The sequence below is a fragment of the Aspergillus candidus genome, assembly GCF_002847045.1.
Source record: "Aspergillus candidus strain CBS 102.13 unplaced genomic scaffold BDW47scaffold_31, whole genome shotgun sequence".
NCBI classification, from domain to species: Eukaryota; Fungi; Ascomycota; class Eurotiomycetes; order Eurotiales; family Aspergillaceae; genus Aspergillus; species Aspergillus candidus.
The window spans coordinates 252,065-280,048 of NW_020194036.1; the positions used below are offsets into that span (position 1 = coordinate 252,065).

Consider the following 27,984-nt stretch of genomic DNA (forward strand, 5'->3'; position numbering starts at 1 on the left):
GCAATATACGAAGTCTAGAGGGATCGATCTGACGTCGTATTAAATTCTACGCGTTAGTTTTTGGCAATATAGGAAGTCTAGAGGGATCGATCTGACGTCGTATTAAATTCTACGCGTTAGTTTTTGGCAATATAGGAAGTCTAGAGGGATCGATCTGACATCGTATTAAATTCTACGCGTTAGTTTTTGGCAATATACGAAGTCTAGAGGGATCGATCTGACATCGTTTTAAATTCTACGCGTTAGTTTTTGACAATATAGCAAGTCTAGAGGGATCGATCTGACGTCGTCTCAAATCATTACAATGTTATATTCCACTAGCATTTTCTTTGAAGTTGAGATCAGTGATGTAAACTATCAGGAGTTACTGTACTTACTAGTGATGTAAAATACATTCATCAAAGATCCATTTTGCCTATAAAATCTACTTCGTCTCAGGCGGATCGCTTGAAGTTCGACACTTTCTTTGGCTTAACATCAAATGATTATTATAGGTCCCAAGTCAGTCCCTTTTCCCATCTATATGCTGTATTGAAATGATTCTAACGAGGAAATAGCCTATCACCCGTACTATCGTCAGCCTCACAACCTCACAGCTCCGCTATCATCAAGATGTAGATACATCCTATTCACCACGTTCATTGACTGAGCTAAGCTATAGCAGAAATATGTCTAACACTGTCATTCCCATTGCGGATACTTTCCACTACTACCACAAAGGATCGGATTCAAGGCCAGCTTGGGCTTACAACAATGCTCGACAGCAAATCGCGGGTAAATGGGCTGGCTTTATGAAAGCTATGCCGGATACAGCAAACGTTAAAATTCAGGATGTTGTTTTCGAAAACCTAGGAGGGTCCATCTCACGTTTAGGGGTTTTCCCTAAGAATGTGAAAGTTTCAGGTGCAGGTAGTAAGACCAAGAAGTCCTGGGACGGAAAAAGGACTTGGGAGACCTGGTTTGATGTTGAGTATGAGCTCCAACTTATTTTTGTGTCTTCCGCGGACGCAGGGAAGGTTGGGAGTGGCCTGTCAATTGATGAGATCAATAAGGGTATAAGTGCTGCAGGTGTAACTTAAAAAAGTTATTTCCAAAACATCGGTGTTTGTCTGTTTTGCTATTATTCAAGATTGCACATTAATTAAATTGATGATCTTGACTTTTAATTATTTGTATTGTCTGACTGCTTATGTATAAGAAGCTATGACGTTGATCTCTAGATCTCCTGCTAATCTCGGTTGATCAGGGGCCAGTTGATCTTGTCTTCCCTTTCAAGAATACATAGTATGCTGGCACTGGTGGATTTTGTTCAAATCTGGTCTACTATTACCAGGACATGTCTGCTGCTGATCACCTGCAGGGGCGAGCAGTAATCCAGTTAGGAGTTTGCCCAGAGGTAACAAGTATAGAAGGATAGAATTAGGTTCTTATAATTTTACAGCACTAATTTCTATATAGACCTTAAAAGGATCTGTTCTAATCCAGATCCAGATCAGTGGATCAGGATTAAAGAATTAGATCTATAAGATAATTTCATAAATTCTTAATCTGTCTTGTTTAAAGTAGATTAATCTAATTTATTCCAAAGTATCTAGATAGATATAAGTCACAGCTCAGAACACTAGTTGTTTCTAATTAAATTAAAGATTATATTATAAACTACTTTAACTTTACTCACTTTTCGAAACCTGCTTATAAATAACAATAGATACTATATAGACAAGAAGCTATATTATACAGTATTATAAAGTCTAATAATTCTCTTCTTTGTTGCGTGATGAATATTCTAAATATATCATGTCTTCTATCTGCCGAGAATTGGACCAGACATGAAGGATACACACAATTGCTTGCCTATCTCTTGTCCTGCTGCTTGATGTCAAAACCAACCCCGAACCAAAGGTTCCACAGGAATGAGAGCGAGATGCCAGATGCTCGTAGAATCTGGGAAGGTGCTACCCACATCATATAGTGTATGGGAGTAGCATGACATGCGTGAGGTCTATTTCCGGGGAAACATTAGCATATAGCAGTCTGGGGACGAGCCAGATATGATTAATAACCAATTTTAGCCTTCGTCTACGGCTTTTAGAAAGGATGGAACTATGGCGTGATTAAGTAAGGGGTATTCTTTCCTCACAGGGTGTTTCCTCCCGGTATCTTGTGTTCCCTGGGGTTCTGTGTTCTAGAAGGAGGATAAAACCAGAGATGCATGCGAGTGCCAACACTGTCGCAACTTGGTGGGTCCAGGCGGCAGACTGTCCTTGAATTCCTGGTTAAAGGCATCGTCATCTGTCCGACGTGAGGCTCAAGATGCCAAGTCTACCAAAGACGAACTCAGAGCGCTGCAGCCATTCCAGTACGGGCATATCGGCAGACCCGGTGGTGGTTTAGAACTGACTTTTGGATGTTTCCTTCCTGCTGGGTTGGGGCATCATGATGGAACATGATCAGCTGGGGTGTATACACCCAACGAATTAAAGTTTCCATGACCTCACCGGTCAACCTACTCCCCTCTCAAGATTCATCAGGAATGCGTTGCCTGCAAGGAACTGAAATATTGATTGTCATGGCCAAGAACTGCATGGCCCGTAGGGGAAGGTCGGTTGGGTCACATTACGCCCCTTGCCCTAACATCTCCATACTATCTCTTTACTAGACGAGGAGTATGCTTTGCATTGAGTCCACACATTCCATACGTCCCTGTGTACTCAAAATTTGGAGTCCACATGACCAAGCCCTTATCGTTAGACACATTCGGCAAGGGGTAGAAATTGATATGGCCGTTGACTAAATCACTGCCGATAAGGTGACAAAACTGCCACTGATAACAATCACAGCCACAACTACCTACTAAGGTACTTTGGGAGTTGATGATCACCGATTTTGGTTACTGTCACACTGCGCCCCATCGTCGGCCGTGAAATGGCCTGAGAGACTAGGGGAGTGTGTAATAGCCCCGGTTGGGTTATACCGCGCGTTACGACTGCGTTCTACCACACTGCACGGATGTGGAACCACCATACATCCTTCGTCTGGGAAAGGATGCCTCGGGTGGAGTCAGATGACCTACTAGCAGGTATTCATCTATAACGCAATCGACATCCACGAGGCGAAAAAGAAAAGAATAGAGACGACAATAAGAAGAATCAGAAAACGGCTGACACAATAAGTCGTCGCGCCATGGCTAAGACCTCAAGTTTATCAGAGCTCTAAATGGGCCTGGGCGTCTTGATAGCTTGGCATCGATAGCTACGACTCTCTATGCCAGCCAAGCCCCAAAAATATGCCCCGTGGTGATCATGACATCACTCCTAGTATCACTGATAACGGGCCGAACAAATAGCAAGTGTGACAGCCTCCATGAGACGAAAGTCTGGAGATCCCCGCGAGAATCTTAGCCGATCGAGGGCCGGTCGATCCTTTCATTCTTTCCAAGAATACATAGCTCGCTGGTACTGGTGGATCTCGTTCAAATCTGGTCTACCACTGCCAGGACATGGCTGTTGCTGATCACCCGCAGGGGCGAACGGCAATCCGGATGGGAGTTTGCCAAGAGGTAACAAGCATGGGAGGATGGAATCGGGTTCTTATCACTCGTCGATTGCGTGCATTGGATGCTTGGCAATATTGGGATTGACGAAGATTGACCGGAATGTTCTGACGCGGCCCGGTAGATCTTCCTGGTTCCAAGGCCTCATCATGGAGACCCTCGTTCGTCTGTTTCAAACTCGTGAAACATGGTCGTAGATCCAAGGTAGCACGCGTCAATAATGCATGGGAAGTTCTGAAAGAGATACCCGCCAAGAAGGTCACTAAAGACTGTTGAGTTTTATGGCATGTCAATGGGTGCGAAAGGGGTTGAGATCGAAAGCCAACATTGCCTCTCCCCACTCCTAGACCATGATATAAACCTCGAGTTTGCCCGACAAGAAGGGTATTATCATTGCATTAACCACTCTTACAATGACGATCTTCGAGAACCCTTCAAGTTCGACCGTCGTCCAGGAAGTTCCTTCCCACTCGGACATATCGACTTGCAAAGGCTCCGAGAAGCGCTCTTTCAAAGCCAGGCTGAAACAGTTCTGGCTGGGGGAGATCGATGTCCGATGGACGGACCTGATTCTGCTGGCCTGCACCTTCTCCAGCGGTCTCATTGACGGGCTTGCATTCAACGCCTGGGGAAATTATGTCAATATGTACACCGGTATGTTCACACACCATGAACCCATACGGACCTCCCAATTCAACCACTAACCAAAAACAAGGCAACACCATCTTCATCGCCCTCGCCATCTCAGGTAAACCAGACTACTCCCATAAGCTCTGGATCAGGGCAGCTGTTGCCGTCGTCAGCTTCCTCGTCGGCAACATCTTCTTCATCCACTATGGTCGGCTCCTTGGTCCCCGTCGCCGCATAGCTGTCGTCAGCTCCTTCGCCATACAGACCATATTCCTGCTCATCACAGTACTTCTCGTCGAAGGACGAATTATAAGTCCGCAGCCAGACCGCTTCGAGCCCATCAACTGGATTCAGACCGTTGCGATCGCCCTGATGTCATTTCAGGGCGCTGGCCAGCTGGTGGCGTCGCGCTTTCTCACTGTCCCTGAGATTCCCACTGTCGTGCTGACGGCGCTCGTCGCGGACCTGCTCATGGACCCCTTGCTATATCAGCGTTCGTGGGGATCCAACATCAGGCGGAACCGGAGGGTTGGCGCCATCTTGACCCATTTCGCGGGAGCCACTGCTGCCGGTGGGATGATCAAGCACACTGGGCTGACAGGGGGGTTATGGCTTTCCGTAGCCCTCAAGGCGACTATCACGTTGACGTTTGTCGGGTGGAGTGAGAAACCCCCTGTGCCTCCGAAGAACGTCGTGTAGTTTCTTCTTCGTCCATATATAAAGAAAGAATAAGAGAGCAAGAAAGGAAGGAAAAGGAAGGCAGAAACCAAGGATCGAGAGAAGGAACCGGAAACCAGTTGAACCAAAGTGATACCCCACCAGCTTCGATAGCTAGACACGCCAGATCAACCATTCAGTACGTTACCTTCTATCTAGACATCTAAATCCTAAATACGCCAATAGTAAAAGCAACACCATCACCCCACCGACGCCAGAATACGCACCACCCCCCAGTGCCCGTTCCGCGCAGCCCACTCTCCCGCAATCTTAGTAGCCACAGCCCCCCTCTCAACCAACATACGCACGACACCCTCCTTACCAGCCTGGGCAGCTAGCACGAGCGCCGCTCTCTCCTGCTGCCTTGACACCTCCACATCGTAACTTTTGCGCGCGTGTACCTCGTCGAGCAGCCTGTTCGCGACGTCAACGTACCCACACGCCACTGCGAGCCCCAGCTCTGTCAGAGTCATCCTGTAGGGCGGATCGCCTGGATGAAGCGTCAGCCGACACCCGTGCGATAGAAGCACGTCCACGGCGGACAGGTGGTTCCCGATAACGGCTAGCTCGAGCGGAGTGCGGCCGCTGCGGTCTAGGTAGTTGGGGTCGACGCCGTGGTGGAGTAGGACAGTGATTATGGCTGCGTGGCCGTGCTGGGAGGCGATGGTGATGGGGTGGGTGATCTGAGGGGCGGCGGTGAGCTGGATGGGTGTTGGGTGGCCGAGAAGAGTGGTGGTTACGGTCGTGGCATTATTGTAGCTGGATGTGAGTGGGAGGGAGACCCCGTAGGTGAGGAGCTTGGTGAGTGTCGTCGGACGGTTGCGCGTGGTGGCCCAGGTGAGTATGGGGTCCAACTCGGTGGACTGGCTCTGGTTGTGCTGCTGGATGTGATGTTTGTAGAGGTATGGGTTGATTGTCGTGTAGACGCGGTGGTCGACTTGGGAGAAGGCGTTGGTGTCGGATGTTGAGAGGTTCTGGGCAATGAGCAGGTGGAGTTCCGCGGGGAGGTTGAGAAGGCAAGTCATGGCTATATTTTGGCAATCCTTGTCGGTTTCATCATTCGAATGGGTTTATATCCAGCTGTCCCTTGGAGGTTGGTTCTCGGGATTGGAGTGAGACGTCGATGTGACCCCCCGCTTCACGGTCCAGCCCTTGCATATTCAGGCCACTGTCGTAGCCCTAATTGGCTTGCCTTGCATGGTGATTGATTGGAATGCGCACTTGGGCGCGTAAGTTGAGATATAATCAGTTTACAACTGTATGGTCAGCCATATATGGTACTCGCGTCTCTCTGCATAATTTAATAGGGAGGGGTATCTCATTCTTGAAGTTCGTGCAGATCACGAACGTGATCTTCGCTGTCGAGCTGCACCCCCAAACTATATCACCAACTACACCATTCCGCAACAACCGAAATTGAAGCATCTCAACCATGACGATATCCACTGAAGGATGAATCTAGAACAAAATGGCTAATTTTCAAGTGGGCCGCCACACCGGGGACCTCGGGATCGACGTGGGTCTGCCAACCATGGTTTCCCCCAACTGACATCAGAACGACAAGGTTGACACTTTCAATCCCTGACTGGCGCGCCAGGAAGCTATCCCAGCGGATCCCCCGCAATGTCATCCCCGACAAGCCCTAATTTGATATCCCTTCTTTCAATCGCCGACAGCTATCGGCGATAGCATCGCCAGGTAAACTATAAGTGAACGGATGAACTCACCAGACAAAAACAAATAAACCACCCTCTAAGAATCTATTAACCATGGATCCCATCGTCCACACTGTCTTTGAACCTTCCACCGGCACCTGGCAGTACGTGGTGGCCTGTCCATCCACCCGTGCCGCCGCCATCATCGACCCCGTCTTGGACTTCGACTTGGCATCCGCCACCATCACCACCCGCTCCGCTGACTCCCTGCTTGCCCTGGTCAAAGAGCACAACTACACCGTCACCTACCTCCTCGAGACGCACGCCCACGCGGACCACCTCACGGCCGCCGCTTACTTACAGGAGAAGCTGGTGGCGTCGGGGCAGCCCCGGCCCCCGATCTGCATTGGCGCGCGCATCCGCACCGTGCAGGAGACTGCCGCCCAGAAATACCACATCCCCGAGTCGGAGCTCGCCCAGGCCTTCGACAAACTGCTCGCCGACGATGACCAACTCCCCCTTGGCAACCTCTCCATCACCCTCCTCCACCTCCCCGGCCACACCCCGGACCACATGGGCTACCGCATCCAAGACAATATCTTCACCGGCGACTCCATCTTCAATCCCGACGTTGGTAGCGCCCGCTGCGACTTCCCCGGCGGCGACGCCCGCGCCCTCTTCCATTCCATGAAAACTCTCCTCAACCTGCCGCCCTACGTCCGTCTGTACACAGGCCACGACTACCCACCGGCTCCGGCCACAGAGGCAGACGCCAAGCGGGCGCCGCTGGCGTACGTTACCGTCGCCGACCAAAAGGCGCGCAATAAGCACGCCAAGGACGGCAGCGCGGAGGAAGATTTTGTGCAGTGGAGAGCGGACCGCGACAGCGGTTTAAATGAACCCCGGTTGTTGCATCCCGCGCTGCAGGTCAATGTCCGTGGAGGCCGAATGCCGGTCGGGATGGAGATGGCGATGACGCCTGGAGGGGACAAAGTGGGTCTGCGGTGGGGCTGAGAGGTCCCCGATCGGGATTAGGGCTTTGTAGCCCGGTATCTCCCAGTTGTTCGGGTAGGTTGAGGCTACGGGATAGGGCTGAGGGTCCCCAACAACTTGTACATATGTTGTACTTCCCATTGATTGGGAAGTTCTTAATTACTTGTCTTTTTTTTTTCTCACATTTTTCCTTCATGTTACTTCATTTGACAGACGGAAGTGTCCCCAACTGTCGACACCGTCCATGCGTCGGGGACGTCGGCTTTGGTGCCATGGTCGCCGAATCGGGGATCTCGGGAACGAAGCTTCCTTTGTCATTTTATGATTTTACACAGGACGTCTCGCCCTCGGACGCCCGTTTGATATAACTTGCCGATCTGCTGGGGTTTTTTAGTTTGATTTTATTTTTATTTTTTTTTCTATTCCTTGTTTAGTCGTATTTTGTATGGTTTAATCTTATTTTATTTTTTTCTCTTATCTATCTATACTCTATATTCAGTTCCTTCGTTACAGCATGTCCCGTCCCTCGTCCCTAGCGTGCGTTCCCTGCCGCCGTCGCCACCTTAAATGCGATGCGCGCATGCCTGTCTGTTCACGCTGTTTATCCTCGAATATTGACTGCGGATACGTGCGGTCCCGGCGTGGCTTGCGGGGGAATAACGCCGCGCAACCAATCGAGGAGGGCCTGCCTCTCTTTGGGGGAGACAATAGTCTCACAGACTGGTTGAATGCCACAGCCTTACCAACAGATCTCGATGTGCGTAGTTTATTATCTTTAAGATATCAAAAGAACCAGGATTAACAAACCCAGCCAGGAACCAATTTTCTAGACTCCCCACACACCCTGATCGACCTCCCCAGTCTCCCGGACGATCCGCTCTGGGCGCCCCAAGCCCTAACCAACTACGACCACAACTCCCAAAACAACACCAACAATAATGACCGCAATAACGATCGTGATGAATCCGACGAAATCGCCTACGACCCCATGATCCAACTCTACTACCAAAACTTTCACCCCTCGCATCCCATCCTCCTCCCCCGCAAAGCCCTCCACACGCCCCTCCGCCGCCACCTCCCCCACTACCTCGTCTCTCTAACCCGCTATATCGGCGCCCACTTCTACCCCCACTCAGCCTTCCAAGAAGCATACGTCCGCGCCGCAGACGCCGCGCGCGTCGCGCCGGACACGGACGGGCCTTTCAAAGTGCAGGCGCTACTACTCCTCGCTATCGTTGACCATGCCCACGGCGCTGAAGACCGCGCGCTGCTCTCCCTCCATGAGGCTATCTCCCTTGCTCTTGAAATCGGCATGCACCGTGCGAGCTTCGCAAATGCGCATTCTCGTGACAGTTCACTCCTGGCGGAGAGCTGGCGCCGCACTTACTGGGAGCTGTTTGTCGTTGATGGGCTTCTGGCCGCTATGCGCGATCAGGCTCCGTTTAGACTGTACACTCAGCCTGCGGACGCGGGCATACCTTGTCAGGAGATTGTGTATAACGGTGTACAAGATATGGTACGCATTCCTTCCTTCATCTTCACACCTTTGCAACTCGAAACAAGGTAGAAGATCATTTCATCTAACTAGTACTACAGCAACTCCAACATCTCCCCCCACCAGTCCACGATTTCTACACCTCCTCCTACGCAGCCCGCATAGACGCAGTGCGCACCCTCGGCCGCGTCCTCGAAGTCAACCGCTCGCTGGAAATGGACCTCGAAGAGCAAGTCGAGTGCGTAGACGCCGCGCTGTCATCTCTCCTCATGCATCTCCCCTCGTGCACCTCCTACGACACCAGTCCTGAAGTCGACGAGATGCTTTTCCAAGCTAAAATGATCACCTACTTGTAAGCCTCCCCTCTTTTTCCCGCATATCCCATAAATTGTAGAGAAAGCCAACAAAGAAACAGAAGCCAAATCTACCTCCACCACCCCCGCTCCACCCTCCGCTTCGCCTCCTTCCAACAAGCCCGTTCAGCATCCTCCTCCTGCACGCGCTTCAAAACACTCACCCCCGCCGAAGCAGGCGGTGCTGTCGGAGAAAACCAAACAGCCCTCGACGTCCTCCCCGACGCCCCCTCAACCTCATCCCCCCTATTCCCCCCATCAAACTCCCGCCAACGCTCACACCCACACCCTCCCCCCTCCGCATCAACACAAACAACCCCACACGACATGGACATCCACTCGCGCAAGTTCCTCCGTGCCGCAGACCACCTCTCCAACCTCGCCACGCTCCCCTCGGCCATAACCCGCCGCACGCCGTTCTTCACCTGCGCGCTGGCGATGTGCGTCGTGGTCCACACGGCTGCGTTTCTGGTCGTCGGGTCGGGAAGCGGCGCCGGCGGCGCCGGCGGGCAGGAGGCTGCGACTGCGACTGCAAAGAGGGACGTGCTGCGCGCGAGGGTCCAGTTGGGCTTTGGGGGGCTGAATGTGCTGGGGAGGGTGTGGCCGCTGGCGAAGACTGTTAGGAGGCAAATGGTGGAGATGGGGAGGGAGGTGGGGTTGTAATTATTCCCCCCTTTTTCTTTTTACGTCTTTCTTTTTTTTCCAGTATATGGATGGATAGAGGACCTTCGTATGTGTATATTATGTTTTCTTTATGGTGTTGTTGTTGGTGGCGTTGGGTGATTGCGCAATTGCGCGGGGTGGTTTGACTCGGTCGGATCGGGTTTATATATTATTATTTGCCATGCGCGGTGTTGGGCGATGGCTTTTTTTTCGGGGGATATAGTACTTCCGTGTTATGGTTCGAATACCTGGGACTAGTGATTCCTTCGTGAACTAGTTAGTTTTATTCATTTATTATTAATTAAATAACTATATGGCTGGGGTAGGTATTTGACATCATGTCAGGTGGGGGCCGTAGATTTGTGAGATATAACAATAGTATATGATACGTATTGATTGGGATTAAATAGTGTATCAAGATAATGCCGCTCAGCGCCCGATGTGGAAGTTAGTCCATTCATCTTGTTCATAATTTTTGACTGGATTATGGCCTTGAACCCGACCAGAAATCCAAAGTATATCGATCTCAATATGTACAATCTACAGGGTATCCATACCAGGCACTCCAAACCCCAATCACCAGTACCCATGGGTATCAATAATCCATCATCAAGAAGCGTGCGAGTAGCCGATTGTAAACGGTGAAATCAATATGCGAAAGAAGTGGGAAGAAGTGGAAAGAGAAGAGAAGGAAACGTCGCGGTAACATGCGTCGCAATCATTTCCGCCATATTCGGAATGGCGGCTCGTGGCCGGCCGCAGCCCCCGGGGAATCTCTGCTCGATTGGGAATCCCGCTCTCCCTGCGAAGGATATGCGGGTTCGCTGGTGATCTCGATGGTCGTGTGCTGGTACACTTTCCCCATCGGAGTCATCTCGATGCTGCCGGGTTGGACGATGTTGTCCGTCGAGCCATCCCGCATTCCTGTATCGTCCAGCTCTTCGCCGCGGACCGTGCGCAGCGCACTGATCTCCGTGCGGTTGTAGCTGGGGTCGGCGGTGAATGTCGCGAAATGGTCTGTCTTGCGGGTCCGTGTGCTGGGGAACTGGTTGTAGCTCCGGTCGTCGCTGGGCTCCGATTCCAGGATGAGGTTTCGCCGGGTGAGCGTGTACAGGAGCACGTCGACCAAGCCTGAGCTTGTGATCAGGGCGCCAGCGATGCAGAAATACACCAGGCTCGGCGTCTTCCCTTGCGCGGTGGCCATGCGCCCCGCGGCTAGGGGTAGAGACAAGACGATATACGCGATCGGATAGATGACCATGTATCCGATAACTCGACGGAGGCGCTTCAGGCTCTCCGTGTGGCTGTGTCCGAGAATCGCAGACTGTTTGATCCGACGACGCAATTGAAACCACATGACAGCGTACAGGCAGACGGTTCCGAACTCTGCTAGGAAAATCCAAAGATAGTGCGTCCACAGACGAATCGGCTCGTATTCCTCGTTAATCCAGCACTGCACACCTGGTTAGTGTCGGGGACCATTAGGAGCAGGAAGAGGAGTCATACCCAGGCACCCGATGGAATGAATACCGACCGCCCATATAGCCCAATTGGAATGATAACCAGAATGGCAACAAACACCCAGGTGCTGACGACACTGATAACGAACATCCGGTGGCTGATCTTGCGGCCCATGGTCACTAGGAAGAATGTGTGGATCGCGATAGCGAGCACAAACAATCCGCTGGACGGATCGCCGATCTGGAGCCAGAAGCCCTGGAGAAAGCAGGCTGCTGAGGAGGCTTCGATCTTGTTTGAAACGATCCATTTGAGACAGATGAGGAAAGCAAGTGATTGTTGCAAATCGGCCAGCACCAGATTATAGATAAGGATGATATATTGGTTGTAACCGATATAACGTCGATAGTTGCTGCGCCAGAATACCAATCGGAATGTAATGAACGATATCAGAACAAGGGTCGCAATAAAAGAAAGGATGGCCATGATGAAGACGGCAATCAGGCCATTGCGGTGCGCGCTGGGCAGAGGGTCGATATTCATGGTAGGACCCCCTTTGGTATATGCCACCCGGGGCAAGAGACTCTGACCCTCGTCATGGCGGGACCCTAACACACTCGACAGTTGATCGAGACTCATTGCTGGAGAGTCGCTGGTTGTTAAAGCCCTGGGGATGTCGCAATCATCATGTTCCTAGGCCTGTAGAAACAAAACTGCGACCAGATCCAGGACACTGGGAGAGGATAAGGGTGTGGAAAGGAGAGGGGGAACGAGAGACGCCTCCGGCTGGCTGGTGTTTCCCGCGGAAGTAGACTTTACAAGTACCTACAATGGACCCGCCCAGGCCACGACGATGGGCGCTCTCCAACGGTCCACTTCAGGGGGTGCGGCTCGTACTTCGTTCAGTCGCAGTGCAGTCGTCTAGATGGCAAAGGAGGGGAGAACAAGGGGAGACAAAGCACGCGAAAAAGCGTCGGAGAGGCGAGCCACAACGGTAATCTCAACCCAACTTAAATGAGATCGGGGTTGAACTACCCACATTCGATAGTGGGTGCGGTGGGGGAAGTCCTGAACTGGGCAAAGCTTTTGTCGAATTAGGCCGGGCTAGGTGGGCTAAATCAGCATATCAAGTCTAGCGATCCGACGGTCTCTGCCACAGCTAGGCCCCCGAGAAACGACCAATGGACTCACTGACTTTTACGAGGATCCACGGGAGAATGCAACGTCCTATAAAAAACCATCAGCCATCACTGGCAGGTCGCGCTCGATATATACGGGGAATCGTCTTGGCCAGCGAGATTGAAACATCGGTGACGAGCTGGAACATGAAGTAAAATGAACAGGGCCCCGAATCCCAAGCAAATTTAGGCTGTAGCGGTATTGGTCACCGTCCGGTGGGCACACTCACATGTTCGTGTACCGCTAGCGTACGGAGCAGGCTGCTTGAAATCGACAAGCATCCAGTTTGAGCAGCGGAGTCGCTAAACCGGTGTCTGCTCTGCTACCGAATGCAGTAGGGCACCTAGTGAGTAGATTGGCTCTCGAGATCGACCCCTGGTGGGTACGAGGACAAGGAGATCCAAGTATAGTGAGAAAACCTACGAGTCGTCGCATACATCGGACAAGGCTGTCCGCCACGGCCCCTTTTTGAGGCCCCTTCGTGAATGCTGGGCCGAACAGTGGCAAGGGGAGAGGAGAGGCATGAACGCCGCATCAACCCCGCAAGCACCCGAGCCTATCAAGGATCTCCTTAGCGATATGGACGACTGGGATAATCACAAAGGGAATGTGGATCTAGTTAGTATTGAGTTAGGGCGCCAACGCGCATTGAAGTCACTTGGCCATTCCAGAATTCGAGTTGCCCCATTAGGAGACCCACCACGTCGATCAGATGGACCGGCAAAAACACACCGGAGAACCTCCTGGCCCCGACAAGCACACTCGAGGAATTCCGGACGATATCCGTCCTGCGAATGATGATCTTCTCCTTTGGGTCGCTCCCGTGTCATTGGATCAATAAGCTTTCCACTTTATATTTTTTTCTTCATTTCTTCTCCTCCGCGGTGTCCGGACAACTGAGGGTGTGAATACAGACCGGGAGCTTTGGACGACAACCAGCCAGTGGATCCAATCTACCCATACACCCTGTCCATACTACACGGGCCTGGCGTACCGACGCCGTAATTATCACCCCCTTGTCCCTTGCCATTCCCGTATCCCCAATATGTGAGAAAGAGATAGGTCGCGGGGGAAGTCTAGAAGGAAAACACATGGCCGCCCTGTGTGACCACCTTATTGATCGTGTCATCCACACCAATGGAATCAACCATCCTTCTTTTTTTAATCGTATCTCGTCCAACATACCTCTATCTGAGACATTACACCTGCACTGATCCAATGGCGCAGGTGGGGCCGTCGGTGGAGAGGACAGTGATTCATTTAGTTTAGGCGTGTCCATTGGACTGCTCAACTCACGTCACTTTCCTTCCCTTGTAGGACTTGGGGTCCAGGGCAACGTGAGGTCCAAACGCACAAGGTAGGTGGCCTGAGACTATTGTCCACCGCTTCCATCCAGTGAAATGTGACTGACAGGGTCATGGAGTGAGATAGGAATGAGGGAGAGCAGTTGGTGTGGTGGTAACTGACTTACCATTGAATACCGCCTGTCCCGTTTTGGACCGCATCCCTGTCCCACTTAGATAGATGGACACACGATCTACAAAGTACGAGGTAGTATTCCGTAGCAGTCTCTACGCGGAGAGTTTTAGTTGAGTTTTAGTTATTGGGTCCTCCGTCGGTTTGAAGCCGATCGCTGTTTCAGAGAGAGAAGTTTTTACGATTATTCATCAGGAACCGAGTCCCAAGATAGACACGATGACACCACTTCAGATAAATTACAGACATCGTATTATTACCGCCATTCCTTCTCTGCTGAATTGGCTCTCCTCTCACTCATCAATATCGGACATCCTCGATGCTTCGTTTCTCCTACTACTCCGTAGTTCGTCAACACCTTCGTGTCCGCAATCTTCCTCTCCAATTCATGCACTGGTGGCGGCCCGGTTATTACCCTGAGTGGGGCTTCACATGTACATTCCTATTCTGGTCTATTCGTGCATAAATACGGGTACTAAAATTGGCCATTGTAGTCTGAATTGTACCAATACAAAGTGGGTTCTTAGCTTTTTGCTTGACTTCGACCATCCATCCACTAAAGAAGTGAACCAGCCAATCTCTGTGCCCCCGATGACTATCTCCATATCTCGCCCAGTACCCACATTCTTTGCCCGCGCCTCTTCCAAGCACGCGATATAATGCGGTGCGAGAGAAGAAGGAGCTGCCGTTGAGAGCGTCGCCCGTCAGGACACATACTCGTCGGGTTACTTGCCCTGGAGGGGATCTACCGACAAAGTTTCATATACAGGGAGTCCTCCATGTGGACTATGTACCGTCATGGGGATTTAGCTCTGCACGTCTATCACCCGCAGCATTCCCGTATCCCTGGGGTCCTGGGTGGCGCTCGTCTTTGTTGAAAAGTGACTTCAACCCGTCAGGTCAGATTCTACTTTTGGAAACTACCCCCCGCAGAGACTGAAGCCGTCGATGTATACCAACTGACTACCGGTGTTATCTGTGTGAGGCTGGCTCCTGCGACCGTCGATCATGGCTATATACCATCCTTCTATTGACCATCGTGTTCACTCATCCCAGTGATTCACGTGTAACTGCCCCCACTCGCTCGGTCGTGTGGACTTGATGTCTAATTGCAAAAATCTGATCAGGTTGACTGGACTGTAGACCTGGTCGTGTTGTTGTTCGAAACGGGCGAGAAGGAACGTCACTCCGCAGCTGACATATTCCTTTCTATTTTCAGAGTACTCCGTATAACCCCACCGATTCGATATGCCAACTTATTGATCCTAAACTGACTTTCTTCAATTCTTTAATCTGACTTCTTTGGGGAAACTCAGCCAGATCAAACTTTCCCCAGATTTGAGGCAATTCCGTCGGCTACCCCGATCGCCGGAACTACAGGACGTGTTGCCGTTTTGAGCCACCAATTCTATTTATCCAATAGTTCCAGGAACTTAACTTTAACCCGTCGTGTTTACCCGGACACCAATCTCATGCTTCCTCTGTTGGCGCACCGGGCTCCTCTCCTCCCTCGCTTCGCCTATAGCCTTGATCTCAATTTTTGACTAACTACTAGTGAGGTCACCGACTGCTAATTCCAACATCTAATGCGCAGTGATGCGTCGGCATATATTACCCTGATGTGGGGAGAATAAGCCTGCAAAGGCTGAACACCCGCAACCAGATCTTAGGCCCGGACTATCTCAGCATGCAGTGGGCTATCCAGCCGATCAGACCGAGTATACCGAGTTATGATTATTCCGCCAATCAGGATTCATGGATCAAGGAATATTTTCTCTTCGATAGCTGCCCATATCTGGCCAGGAACGTGTGGAGCACTTTGTTCTTCCCTGGCCCCCAATGCGTCTGGAATTACCGATCAGCGATGGTAATTTTTTATGGATCTGGCCTACGGACAGGAATTGGCTCAATAGCACTAACCAGAACTTTATATTATGGGTACTTTCCAGCAAAAAAAATGCCGCGATCATGTCACGGGCACCCTCAAAGGACTGTGAAAATTGTCATCAACACATGGAGTAGTCTTCCAGCACCACTAGCCTAATTGAAACCACCAATAGAATCTATCAGATCTCAATAAGTTGATAATTGGCTTTCTCGCTATAACTGCTGCTTACTCCAGACCCTCGTGGCCAAGAACTCGAGTTTCTCATGATCAATCTCAATGTTTCGTTCGTGGGGGATAGTCGGGGCTCTGAGGAAGAGCCTTTCGAGTTCCAGCACCAGCGGCGCTCCAGTGATGGTGACCTTATTGCCTCTTGTTCTTGTGATGACGACCTGTTGCTCTCGGCTACCATGGCCGTTTCCAGTGCCTTCTCATCTGTCGATGATGATTCTGGGCTCATTTTGAGCGACTCGGAGAGTCAGGACGGTCTTCACCTCCCCCTCGGGTCCCTTTAGCCAATAACGCACATCTGGCCGTAGTCTAAACTGTGTCTCACAGTACGCGGCTTCCAGTACAACAGTTGGCCGGTTGTCTGATCGGTCCCGGGGTAACTGGTTTAAGGCCACGCCCTATGAGATTCCTTTGCGCCGATAGTCGTGCAGTGAGTCGCAGAGCCCAAGAGATGAAGAAGGGCTTCGAAAGAGACTTGCTGCGTTTTCGTGTGCTTCTAAATTCGCGATATTGGTCCGGAGGAGCGTGAGCGTTCGGTCATACGCACGCCAACGTGAGAAGGGTGCTTCCTCTAGGAATCCGGCAGTAAATATCTTATCATCCAGAGCACTGACATGAAACAACTCGATGGTATTGTGGGCAGTGCGAACTACGTGGTTGGAATAACCTTTAAACTACCTCGGCCATGGTAGGGTAACGTAGGAATACAAAAGTAGTACTATCCAGGAAGCCACGACCGGGGTCTTTGATGATCCCAAAGTGCTTCCTCCTCGGTGGGCGGGCCACACCACACACGATTTGAAGATGCGAGCCGATGCTTCCGCACACTGATCGCAGGGCTTGGTCACCTTCACCCCGCACTCGTAAAGAAACGCTCCCTTAACAAGCTCCGTCTTGGTATAAGCCCTCTTCCCTGCCGCCCACTGCAAGGATCGAGCGGCTACCTGCAGCTGACCATGGACTCAGCGGCCTCTGACAAGGCAAAGGATGTTATCTCAATTGCCAGAGATGATGAGCACAAGCACGGCCGGGTTCTGTAAAAGCCTCGCCTCTGCTCTGGATGTTTGAAGCTCAGTTTTTCGAAGCATGGCTAGGTATAAAGTCACTGTTTACCACAGCCCAATTATATGTAGGAGAGCTGATGAGAACATTCAAAACGATAATAAAATCAATGACTACTAAAAGTCGCAAATAGTTGCAAGATTGCAAAAATCACGTAGAGTCAAACAGCAATTTATGTGGGAAAACAACGCAGGTTAGCTGATGTTGGCCGGTTGCATGTCTTGCAACAATATATAGTTCTAGGAAAACTGTGATCCTACCACTTGTGAACTAGTTCTTTCTAATCAGGAAAAATACAGCCGTTTATGGTATTATTAGCAGTCACTGTTAGGGTCAATTTCACAGGTCCCCATATTGTAGCTATAAAATTGGGCAGTGAATGCATTCGACCAAGTAGTTTGTCACTGCCACCTGACTGTGAAACAGAGTCTAATTCTCCCTTTATAAGCTCTCTAGCCTGAATTTTTGTTATCGACACATCTATGACTGTCATCCTTTTAATGGACGTCATCAACCCTACTGATGTACCTACACAGGTCGTACGGTGCGACTACCAAGGTTGTCGATAATAATGCTAGCTTGTCTCTTGAGATCGTGTTTTCCAATCTGCTAATTTTCTGACAGTTGAGCCTTTTATAAAACAACCCGACACCTGACCATTGCGGTAAACACGGTTAGAAAATGAAGACGACGCATGGTAGCTCTCTATAAATCGAATCAAGAAATATTTAACCACAGGGAGATATATTTAAGCGTGACTATCTTGAACCATCGATTGATTACTACTTGTTACCAGTCTATCATAGCCTATAAATTTCAGGCACTTGCTGAACAGGATCATCTATTCACAATGTCATACATGCTTATTGCCGTTGTCCAAGCCGTGAAACGCCTATCGACCTAAGGTCCTGTTGCAACAGGCCTCCAGTACTCCAGAAAAGACTTGGCCGCGCAAGAACCCGTTGCCGCAGCATATGCTTGCCATGTATTGTTCTTGTGGCTATCCGCATAGTCACACACTCCTTTGATAATGATACATGGGAAAATGTCCCATACACCGGCCCCTATCGTTTCAAAACCAATCACTCGTTCTGAGGACACTAAGCGGTCACGATGCTCTCCAGATCTCATCTCCGTATCAGCAGATGCAATTGCGCCGATATGGATAGACATGCTATCCAGCTCTGTGTGGTGTCGACGACGACTGATTTCATTGTCATCACAGCCAAGGTCGGCGCAGATTTTGCTCATTGCACCTTCGCATATGCCATGCCCCCCGTTTCCACTAACATGGGGACATTTGGCAGATATCAGCTTATGATGCTTATGATGATAGGAGGCGTTGAAGACAATGTCATCAGTAAAGCAAGGGCGTCGCCACTTTTCATTGCGCTGTTGGATCTTGTGTAGGTGCTGCGATATCTGGTCCTGAAACTCTCGACGACCACCAATTGCTCTAAGCCCTGCAAGAAGATTTCGAATTTCTCGACTGGGCCTACCAGGAACAAGGTTGATATCAGTCGCACGCTGGAAACCTCCTGGAAGCTGTACACCGGAGTCATATTCAACCACCGCATCACTCATAACAACATCGCCCAGGAAGATCTGCTCATTGCTAGGCGATCGTGGTGCTCCTCCACAGATACCAACAACCAGGCCGATTCCAATGTTGGGGTAACTAAACGGAAGGCTGGTAGCCACACTCGCGGCGGTCCGCTTTGCCTTGTCTGGCAGGTAAGCCAGGACGACGTTATGCGCTCCGATCCTTCCATTGATGTATGCATTTCTGTCTTTGGGGTGCTTGCCATAGACTTTGCTCAAACGATCAAAAACTTCATCGAAGGTCTCTTCGATAGCCTCGGCTTCCAATGTCAGTGCGCAAATAATAGCGACCGTGAAATCGGTACGGCTGTTCGGGCGCATTGTAAGGTAGAAAATTTGGGCTTTTTGAAATTTATTCGAGTCAGTCAAAAAAGTCACAATGTACTGGATGGTTCAAGATTCACGAAAACCAAGAAGTAGACACAAATTAGCAACTGAGCTTCTTAAGCACAGCCCAGTTGAATCCCCCACACACCCATTGCTGATGCACTACCAATTGAAGTGCCAGATTAGCCGCTTGGGGATAGCCTCGTCTTCGTTTCACCAGGCGCCAGATCACTATGATAGCCAACGACATACCAATCGCTATTGCAAGGGATCAGAAGGATGGGAGGTTAACATTGACATGTAACGAATTTTATAGGCCAGTCAACTCTGTTGGTCTAATGAGCGTCGTTTCTGACATATGACGCTTGATCAAAACGACTTGAACAAATCATCTATCTCCACCTAACTTCTGATTTTCTCTTGGATGGTCTGAACCTCTCATTAGCATAGTCATTACACTACGACATAAATGAACTTCATTATTGCAATCAATCTATCGCGCATGCATAAATCCACCACGGCTTTGCCAAGCTGAAGCAGTCCGCTAATTGTCCGTCTTCCAATTCCGCTGGGAGAGCTATATGTACAGCATGGTTCCTGCTTCCTTCATCCTTCTCCGGACGTTTTTTACTCAACGAGCAACGGGGAAAAGCACACAGGTTGAACGCATCTCAGTTGCCTTTGAGTCGTGATAGTTTGTGTAAAAACTCGTTGAGGCCTTGATTTTGGGCAATCTTTTCTAAGTTCCATGGATCATGAACTTTATGTCTCAGTGGACGAATACGATCTGCACCTGTCAATTTTGTTTTCCCTGCTCCCTCCTCCACCTTGAAACCCACACGGCTTGACACTGTGGAGAATTGTCGTGAGGTTTAACGATAATGTGGGAAATATTGTCTGGATTGGATGTCTCCACTTGCTGGCAATACCGGGGGAGCAAAGGTGCGGGGTAAGGTTGCACTGTTTACTTGCTCCGCTGGTTCACAACGCCATGATTGCCCTGGTACGCGCCTGTTCAGCTTACTCTTTTCCGTTGATTTACTGATATATGTGGAGGACTCTACTGTAGGCAAAGTGATAAGTCTGACCACCACGGCAATGACACCTCTGATTTGAAGTGTGGATGGACTTCGTGCTGTCACGTTTCTCAGTATGGGAGGGACAGAGCCAACGGTGAGTATAACAGACATCTGCCGATCTCCACGGCAGACCGAGAAATCTTGTCGAGTGTCAGCATACTTACACCAGCAACTAACAACAAGTTAGCCGGCTTCCACACCGTCTCCGATTAGGAAATGGGGAAGAAGCGAGGCGAGTCAAGCACAAGCTTTGAACTCAAGAGTCAATCAGGGGCTTGAGGAATACAGTGGCGTGGGGTGACCCTCAATGCTCAGAATGTAACATCATGATGCCATAAACTCCAGCGCGACCAGTCAGCGTGTAGTATGGGGACGTTATACAATCTGAGGTTGCAACGGTCAGTTATCGGGAATTTTCAGGGCTCGATCTCCGTAGCGTGACCGGGGGGCGCAGGAACCCGCCAATATATCCGAGGTGGACTAGTACCGATGTTGGCACCACCGTCACCTTCCACAAACCTGTCGATGATCTCGCCCTGTCGCATACTTGATGTTTCTTGGAACATTCCGTTAATTCCATGCGCTCAATTTGCGACTGATCGGCATGCCAACCGTGATGAATAGTATGCATTCATGTGGTCCGGGCGGACTCCGAAGACTATATAAGGGTCTGCAGTGATCTCTGCGGCCAGCACCTTCAAGATCTCAACCACCAAGTCCGACAAGGTTTCAATCATACCATTGTCAAGATGCTCAGAACTCTCGTTGGCCTCAGTGCCGTGCTGCCCGCTGTGTTGGCCTCGCCCTATCAACACCAGAAACGGGCTGACATCGATGCGTTCATCGAGAAGGAAAACCCAATTGCTCGACAGGGAATCCTGAACAACATTGGCGCCGATGGGAAGCTTGTTCCTGGCGCTGGTGCGGGCATTGTTGTTGCGTCGCCTTCTGAGGAGTGTATGCATTCTAACCAGAGTTCCTTCTGACTGGCACTGGCTAACCTATTTTATCTAGACCTTTACACCTGGACCCGTGATGCGGCTTTAACCTTCCTCGACTTGATTCACGAGTTCATCGAGGGCGATAAGGATCTTGAGCCGCTCATCCAGCAGTACATCACCGGGCAGGCGAAGCTTCAAACTGTGGCCAACCCCTCCGGATCCTTGGAGGATGGCGCTGGACTGGCTGAACCCAAGTTCAACATCGATTCAACTGCATTCGAGGAAGAATGGGGGCGACCTCAGCGTGACGGGCCGGCTTTACGTGCGCAGGCCCTGATTGCGTACGGAAACTCCATTCTCGAGGACAAGAAGGAGAAGGTGGTACAGAACATCTGGCCTCTCGTTTCGAACGATTTGTCCTACGTCGGCCAGTACTGGAACGGAGAGGGTTTTGATCTGTGGGAGGAAGTCAACGCCACCTCTGTGTTCACCATCTCGGTGCAGCATAAGGCCCTCGTCGAAGGCGCTGCCTTCGCTAAGGCCCTTGGCAAAGAGTGCGCTGGCTGCAAGGTCGCTCCCCAGATCCTTTGCCGTCTTCAGGAGTTCTGGGATGGCAAGCAGATCATCTCGAACCAGCCCAGCAACGGCCGCGGCGGCTTGGACCTCGCCTCCATACTGACCTCTCTGAACGCCTTCGACTCTGGCGCGAAGACCTGCGACGACGAGACCCTGCAGCCCTGCTCTGCCCGAGCGCTCGCCAACCACAAGGCGGTCGTCGACTCTTTCCGCGATACCTACGGAATCAACGGTGATCGCAAGGCCGGCAAGGGCGCCGCCGTCGGTCGCTACAAGGAGGACACCTACCAGGGCGGCAACCCCTGGTACCTCGGCACCACTGCCGCCGCCGAGCTCCTTTACGACGCTCTCTACCAGTGGGACAAGCAGGGCACCTTGGAGGTCACCGATCTGTCGCTCCCATTTTTCAACGACGTCGCACCCGACGCGGCCGTCGGAAAGTTCGAGAAGGGCTCCGACGAGTACAAGACCATCACCGAGGCTATCAAGGCCTACGCTGATGACTTCATCGCCGTCGTCCAGGAGTACACCCCTGAGAATGGAGGCCTGAACGAGCAGTATGGCCGCGACGACGGCCAGCCTACCTCTGTTGAGAACCTCACCTGGTCTTTCGCTGCGTTCCGCTCTGCTGTTGCCCGACGTGCTGGTAACGTCCCCCCCGCTTGGGGCAGCGATTCTTCCGCTTCTGTTCCGAGCGAGTGTTCTGGTGACACTGTCCCGGGCGAGTATGCTGAGCCTAAGCCTGGTGACTGGTAAATGTTTGTGAACGTGGACAAGAGATGTCTCTTGCTTTGCGTGGGTTGTTATGTTGAACCCCTGCAGTGTATAGTTCTTACAGTGGATAGTGACTTATCCAGCCTGTCTCTTGAATTTAGATTTGGAATATGAGTCGATCTTTACGTTCATGATTGTTCCACACAGTAAGCTGTATCGATGTAGGAGGTCACCCATTATGGCTCTTAGGCATAGACTTGACTTCAGCGTCTTTTGCTGTCCTCATCGCAGAAAGCAGTTGTTCGGCCCTCCTTTTGTGAGCAATCTAATGCGAGAGTGTTGGTTGAGCAAAGGCCATATTTAGTCTGCTCAGATCCGTCAATCGCGACTTACCCAACGGTCTACATATACTACAAGAATTTTTTAATAAAGCTGTGTATATTTCTTTCCTTCAAAGTAGTCAGACAAAACATTGAACGCCCACTACCTTTGCAGCCATACCAGCTAAGCCCACTTCACCATCCTCTCTCCACCCCCTACGGCTTCGACACATAGTTTACCGTAAGCTGTCCCTTCTTCACAGTGTTCCTAACAGAGACAAACAGTCAGTATCATCCATTAAAACCCACCACACCACTAAAATACATACTCCTTTCCAGTAGGCACACTTCCACACGCCGTACACCCATGATTAATCAACTTCTGCACCAACCGCTTGGCGTCGGCCCCGCTGCCGCCACTGCCAGTAGACTGAAAGAAGGCGCAGATGCCAGTGCCGAGCTTGTTCTCCTCGCAGGCAATATGGTCGCCGTTGTTGTAGTGCTTGTTGTCGTCGATGCCGTCGATCTTGTTCTTGATATGCGAGAGCCGCGTCCCGGAGCCGCCGATGGAGCCGGACCCGGCGCAGCCGCCGCTGCCGCGGCAATTTATTCCTAGGGCTGTTGAGGTAGATGAGAGGGTGAGGACTGTGGGGATGAGGATGGTGGAGAGCTTCATGATGATGGCTGGGGGTGTGGTTGGACTGGAGGTGCGAGTGTGTGTTGTTTTGGAGATGGGATGCTGGTAATGGGGAGACTTGGGGGATAGCTGTTTTATTTATGTCTCAATGGAGGAAGAAAGAGATCACACGGTGGCGAGGGCCTCTACCAGCACGCCTCGATTTGAATACTATGTGGTATGCAGGACATTGGTTCTCTTCCATCGTATCTGAGAAGGCTGTGTATACAGCTCACATTGGCCCTTGCATATCAATCTGGAATGCAAGTCGGGGCTGATTTGCACTACAGCCCCATTCATTATACTTCATGTAATGTTGAGTCAAAGCATCTCTTAGGCCGTTCGGTTGATTCTCTCATAGGGGTCTGTAGAAAGGCCTTTTTTATCAAGCGCCCCGTGTAACTAGATCTGTTTCTGAACCCACTTCATAAGCGCGACATATCTCCTCAGTCTCAGTTCATATTTGAAGCATTAGGCCACGTACCTGGCAATATCTGAAGACCGCTACGCCAAAAAGTTGACTAACAATTGGTATAAGGCATGATCTAATTGATATACCCAACAAGATATGCTCGCGGTGAGAACACACAGGTATACACCGTAAGCAGCCCAACTTCGCACGACGCTGTCGCATGGGCTGGCCTCCACGGCATCGCCTAACTTTTCTTATTGCATTATGTGCATGCATGCACATACAAACCAATTTAATAGAAGCCTCGTCTGAGCTAAGTCGGCGCTGAGCCGCAGCCCCTTGCCTGTTGCAGGTGGCTTAGAAGTCTTCTCTGTCGTACAACCGGTTTGATCGATTTAATGATCGAAGCTGCGAAACCAAGCATCTCATCTTTGATAAACGGCTATGTTCCATTAATAGCGAGTAAAATTGGTCTCCGGAATGTGGGCGCAATTAATTCACTCAGCCCTCGGCTAAATGCTTGTCTTGATGCCCCTTGCAGCATTCTTTCTTTTTGTGGACGATGCAGTTAGCCCATGTTTGTCTGTTGTTTTGGATACACTTTGAGTGATTGTAGTTCAAATGCCGGAGTAAGGGTCGAGGCTAGATCCTGACACCGTATGTACGTGCGTTAAGCAATTAGGGTGCAGGGCCAAAAGACTTGCTGTGCTAGATAACTGAAGCATACAGTGACCCGCCGGTAGATGTGGCATTATGCGCAGTGATAATTGGAGAGGAAGGTAATAAGATTGATGGTATTGGGAGAATGCAGGGCCGCTAGAAATGAACTCGAAAGATAAACAAATAGATAGTATAATATGATGAATATCCAGGTAATGAAGCGACCAAACAGACCAAGCACCGGCATTGTTCGCTCTCCCTAATCCAATAACAATCACGTATACTTCAGCAATAATGCAATGGCAGCCTTATCACCCAGGTCCTTCGCGTATCGGATTGGCATCTTACGATAGGCGTCCTCCGCCTTCACGTTAGCACCTGCATCCAGCAGTGACATCGTTATGGTGAGATTCCCCGTCATAGCAGCCCAATGCAATGGCGTCCTGCCCTGATCATCCTCAGTTTCCAGACTCGCCTTTCTAGCAAGCAATTTGGCAACAACCAGGCGACATTTGTTGATGACAGCCCAGTGTAGAGGCGTTCTGCCTTGGTCGTCACACTGTCCGATGTTGGCTCCCTGGGTGATCAACAAGCAGGCGATGACCTCCTGTTGGCTCAGAAAGGCGTGCCATAACGGTGTCAGGTTATCGCTATCCCTGCCTTCCAGATTGGCACCGTGGGAGAGTAATCGCTTGACGGCTTGCTCGCGGCCCCCGATGACAGCGAGATGGAGCAGGGTTCGTCCTTTTTTGTCCCGGCGCTCGATGTTTGCTCCTTTAGACACCAGCAAAGCAATATTGTTTCCATTCCCCCTCAGGAAAGCGTGCCATAGGGGGGTCATGTTATCTTTATCTGTTGCTTCCACGTCGGCACCGTGGTGAAGTAGTAACCGGACGGCTGTCTCGAGGCCCATTATCGCAGCCTGGTGTAGCAGGGTTTTGTGTCCATCTTTGCTCTCAATGTCCGCCCCGTAGGAGAGCAGCAATGAAGTTATGGCCTCGTTCCCGTGGAAAACAGCCAGCCAAAGGGCCGCAGTACCCGGGGGTCTCTCCGGTTTGACATTACAGCTGTGGGCAAGTAGAAGTTGGACCACTGGCGCATGGCCCTTGGCTATGGCCTCATGGAGTACATTGAGTCCATGGCGACCAATACTGACAATCATGGCCCCACGCGAGAGTAACAATTGAGTGATAGCTTCGTCACCAGTGTCAGCCGCAAGGCAGATTGGTGTGCGACCGCGGCTATCCATCGCTTCAATATTTGCGCCATTGTCGAGCAACAGCTTAGCTATCGATACATGACTGTTGATCACTGACCAGTGGAGCATGGTTCTCTGCTCTTCATCTCGCCACTCGAGGTTACTATGCACGTGTGGAAGGAGCAGGCGAACGATATCCTCATGACCATACAAGGCTGCTAGCCATGTTGCTGATCGGTCAAAAGCTTTCTTGCCACTTGTATGTGCTTCGGCTCCATAGGCAAGGAGAAGACGCACAACCGCTTCGTGTCCATTTGCAGCTGCGTATATCAAAGGCGTGTGGTTGGCTGCGTCTCGCACGTTGGGTCCAAGATTTATCCTGGTCAGAAAGACCCTCACTGCGGCCACATGCCCAGCTTCTGATGCGTGACATAGCACTGTGCGCCCAGATCCGTCTTTCATGGAATCTGGAGACACACCCTGCGCCAGTAGCATGTTGATTATCTTTGGACTTCCTTGCTTTGCGGCATATAACAAAGGGGTGAAGTCGGAATTGTCCCTGTCGTTTACCAGGATATCGCCGCGAGTAATCAATAGCCAAACAACGTGTTCATGACCGCCTTCTATCGCGTAAGACAAGGGGGTGCGCCCTACTTTGTCCTTCAAGTTCACCTTGACTTTGTGACGAGCTAGTAATAACAAGGATACAACATCAGTGTGCCCTTTCTCTGCGACATGTGACAGTAGGGTCCGCCCATGCTGGTCTTGTAAATTGACATTAGTCTCCCGCCTCGACAATAATGATTGGGTCACTTTCATGGTCTCTGTTGTTTCAGCGTGGTAGACTAAATTCAACTCTTGGAGGTGAATATCTAGGGTCTTTTTATCGGTAGACGGTCGTTTGTCCCACTCGTCGGCTGCCGTTCGCAGCCACTCGTCAAACCACTCTAGCCCATAGTCTGGGAGGCTCTCTGGACGGGTATTATTCTCGTGAAGACGCTTGACTGGAGTTCCTGTGCGCCGGCTTGTCACAGCTAGCCGTCGCTGTTGAATGCAGATCTGCCGGAAAGGAAACTGAAAGGGCACAAAAAATGACAAGTCAAGAAGCTCTAACTTATGGTATCGAATTCGTTCAAATCGCTCCATGGTCAGAGACTGGTCTTGTAGGTATATCGCAAAGAAAAGATTTTCGTTGTCGCGTGGCGTGCAGGGCAGTATTCCAAAGCCCAGACCTCCATGACCAATCCCCACAAAAGGTAGTTCTAAATGAATACCTTTGTTCGTCGTTGTCCAAGCAGTCTTACTCATAACCCGCGGGTCCTGCGTCAGAATAATATCCCCCGAATCAGAAAACGCATCGACAGAGGGTGCGAGTAGCCCTCCGTGGCCTGGACTCTTCGCCTTCCAGGCAAAGATGCTGTGATCGTCAGACATTCTTATAATTTCTTCCTGGAGCCTGATAAACGCCGCCTTTCCCTCGCCATACAGCAGCGGCATGTTGATGCCGAACAGGCCCATGAGACAGTATGCTTCGTCTTCCAGCCGTGATGTCTTGCGGTTTGCTGCCCACGACATCCGCTGTGCAACACTTGCGTTGTCCACGCGGTCTGCGTCGGACAGGATTTCGACGGGGATATTGGTGCGCTTGGATATAATGTCTTGTAGAGTTTCCTTGGTTCCAAGCTCGCTCCACGTCCGACTGTAGAAAATCACAGTAGCCGGAGCGATGAGCTCCTGCAGGGTGAAGCCCCTCTCAAACCACCTGCTCGCGGAGATCTCAGTCGGTGTTTCGACATCTGCTAGGTAAGTGTAGCAGACGGATGCCTCTTGATACCAGCGGTACATTGAATTGATTGACTCAGACAGCTCTGTGCTGCTCGTCTTGTCAATGCAGCATGTGTCTATCCAGACGTAGTCCAGTCCTTGGGCTCTTGCCACAGAGCAGCAATCTTGTATCTTTTGATAGCCTTTCTTGTTGACTACGTCGGCACTATGCATGTCTTGGAAAGTTACCTCGTCGTCCTCCCATGTATGAGAAAGGATGGCGTATGGAGGGATGTCTTCATCTTTGAATTGATGGATGGTAAAAGGGCCAGCCAGGTTCTTATGCGTATTGACGAGGCGCATAG

At 50.7% G+C, this 27,984-nt stretch overlaps 11 protein-coding genes across 11 annotated transcripts; 6 read left to right on the forward strand and 5 right to left on the reverse strand.

Moving 5' to 3' along the window:
• The first annotated feature begins 375 nt into the window (after nt 1–375).
• On the forward strand, nt 376–1,160 carry BDW47DRAFT_107950 (uncharacterized protein). The gene is made up of 3 exons (XM_024813116.1): nt 376–501; nt 558–614; nt 665–1,160. The coding sequence occupies exons 1-3, from the start codon at nt 482–484 to the stop codon at nt 1,077–1,079; spliced, it is 492 nt and encodes a 163-aa protein (XP_024670944.1). The 5' UTR covers nt 376–481; the 3' UTR covers nt 1,080–1,160.
• Nucleotides 1,161–3,354: 2,194 nt separating this feature from the next.
• BDW47DRAFT_107951 (uncharacterized protein) lies at nt 3,355–4,139 on the forward strand. The gene has a single exon (XM_024813117.1). The coding sequence runs from the start codon at nt 3,577–3,579 to the stop codon at nt 3,748–3,750; it is 174 nt and encodes a 57-aa protein (XP_024670945.1). The 5' UTR covers nt 3,355–3,576; the 3' UTR covers nt 3,751–4,139.
• Nucleotides 3,967–4,882, forward strand: BDW47DRAFT_126842 (YoaK family protein; the record flags this gene model as incomplete). Its single annotated transcript, XM_024816624.1, has 2 exons — nt 3,967–4,207; nt 4,269–4,882. 2 exons carry the CDS (start codon nt 3,967–3,969, stop codon nt 4,880–4,882), a joined length of 855 nt encoding a protein of 284 aa, XP_024670946.1.
• Nucleotides 4,883–5,100: 218 nt separating this feature from the next.
• BDW47DRAFT_126843 (ankyrin repeat domain-containing protein) lies at nt 5,101–5,925 on the reverse strand (the record flags this gene model as incomplete). The annotated part of the gene is made up of 1 exon (XM_024816625.1): nt 5,101–5,925. One exon carries the CDS (start codon nt 5,923–5,925, stop codon nt 5,101–5,103), a length of 825 nt encoding a protein of 274 aa, XP_024670947.1.
• Nucleotides 5,926–6,496: 571 nt separating this feature from the next.
• BDW47DRAFT_132524 (MBL fold metallo-hydrolase) lies at nt 6,497–7,569 on the forward strand (the record flags this gene model as incomplete). The annotated part of the gene is made up of 1 exon (XM_024817574.1): nt 6,497–7,569. Exon 1 carries the CDS (start codon nt 6,670–6,672, stop codon nt 7,567–7,569), a length of 900 nt encoding a protein of 299 aa, XP_024670948.1. The 5' UTR covers nt 6,497–6,669.
• A 493-nt stretch (nt 7,570–8,062) lies between these two features.
• On the forward strand, nt 8,063–10,059 carry BDW47DRAFT_132526 (Zn(II)2Cys6 transcription factor; the record flags this gene model as incomplete). The annotated part of the gene is made up of 5 exons (XM_024817575.1): nt 8,063–8,305; nt 8,360–9,064; nt 9,145–9,395; nt 9,459–9,582; nt 9,745–10,059. 5 exons carry the CDS (start codon nt 8,063–8,065, stop codon nt 10,057–10,059), a joined length of 1,638 nt encoding a protein of 545 aa, XP_024670949.1.
• A 681-nt stretch (nt 10,060–10,740) lies between these two features.
• Nucleotides 10,741–12,502, reverse strand: gprC. Its single transcript, XM_024819090.1, has 2 exons — nt 11,566–12,502; nt 10,741–11,512 (listed from the first exon to the last, which is right to left on the reverse strand). Exons 1-2 carry the CDS (start codon nt 12,154–12,156, stop codon nt 10,778–10,780), a joined length of 1,326 nt encoding a protein of 441 aa, XP_024670950.1. The 5' UTR covers nt 12,157–12,502; the 3' UTR covers nt 10,741–10,777.
• Nucleotides 12,503–18,250: 5,748 nt separating this feature from the next.
• On the reverse strand, nt 18,251–19,299 carry BDW47DRAFT_132528 (nucleoside phosphorylase domain-containing protein; the record flags this gene model as incomplete). The annotated part of the gene is made up of 1 exon (XM_024817576.1): nt 18,251–19,299. The coding sequence occupies exon 1, from the start codon at nt 19,271–19,273 to the stop codon at nt 18,251–18,253; it is 1,023 nt and encodes a 340-aa protein (XP_024670951.1). The 5' UTR covers nt 19,274–19,299.
• Nucleotides 19,300–21,085: 1,786 nt separating this feature from the next.
• Nucleotides 21,086–22,631, forward strand: BDW47DRAFT_132530 (glycoside hydrolase family 15 protein; the record flags this gene model as incomplete). Its single annotated transcript, XM_024817577.1, has 2 exons — nt 21,086–21,315; nt 21,373–22,631. Exons 1-2 carry the CDS (start codon nt 21,108–21,110, stop codon nt 22,629–22,631), a joined length of 1,467 nt encoding a protein of 488 aa, XP_024670952.1. The 5' UTR covers nt 21,086–21,107.
• Nucleotides 22,632–23,097: 466 nt separating this feature from the next.
• Nucleotides 23,098–23,620, reverse strand: BDW47DRAFT_107958 (killer toxin Kp4/SMK). The gene is made up of 2 exons (XM_024813118.1): nt 23,239–23,620; nt 23,098–23,177 (listed from the first exon to the last, which is right to left on the reverse strand). Exons 1-2 carry the CDS (start codon nt 23,583–23,585, stop codon nt 23,126–23,128), a joined length of 399 nt encoding a protein of 132 aa, XP_024670953.1. The 5' UTR covers nt 23,586–23,620; the 3' UTR covers nt 23,098–23,125.
• Nucleotides 23,621–24,931: 1,311 nt separating this feature from the next.
• BDW47DRAFT_118423 (ankyrin repeat-containing domain protein) lies at nt 24,932–27,982 on the reverse strand (the record flags this gene model as incomplete). Its single annotated transcript, XM_024815204.1, has 5 exons — nt 24,932–25,271; nt 25,839–25,939; nt 26,153–26,544; nt 26,751–26,772; nt 26,861–27,982. 5 exons carry the CDS (start codon nt 27,980–27,982, stop codon nt 24,932–24,934), a joined length of 1,977 nt encoding a protein of 658 aa, XP_024670954.1.
• Between the last annotated feature and the right edge of the window lie 2 nt (nt 27,983–27,984).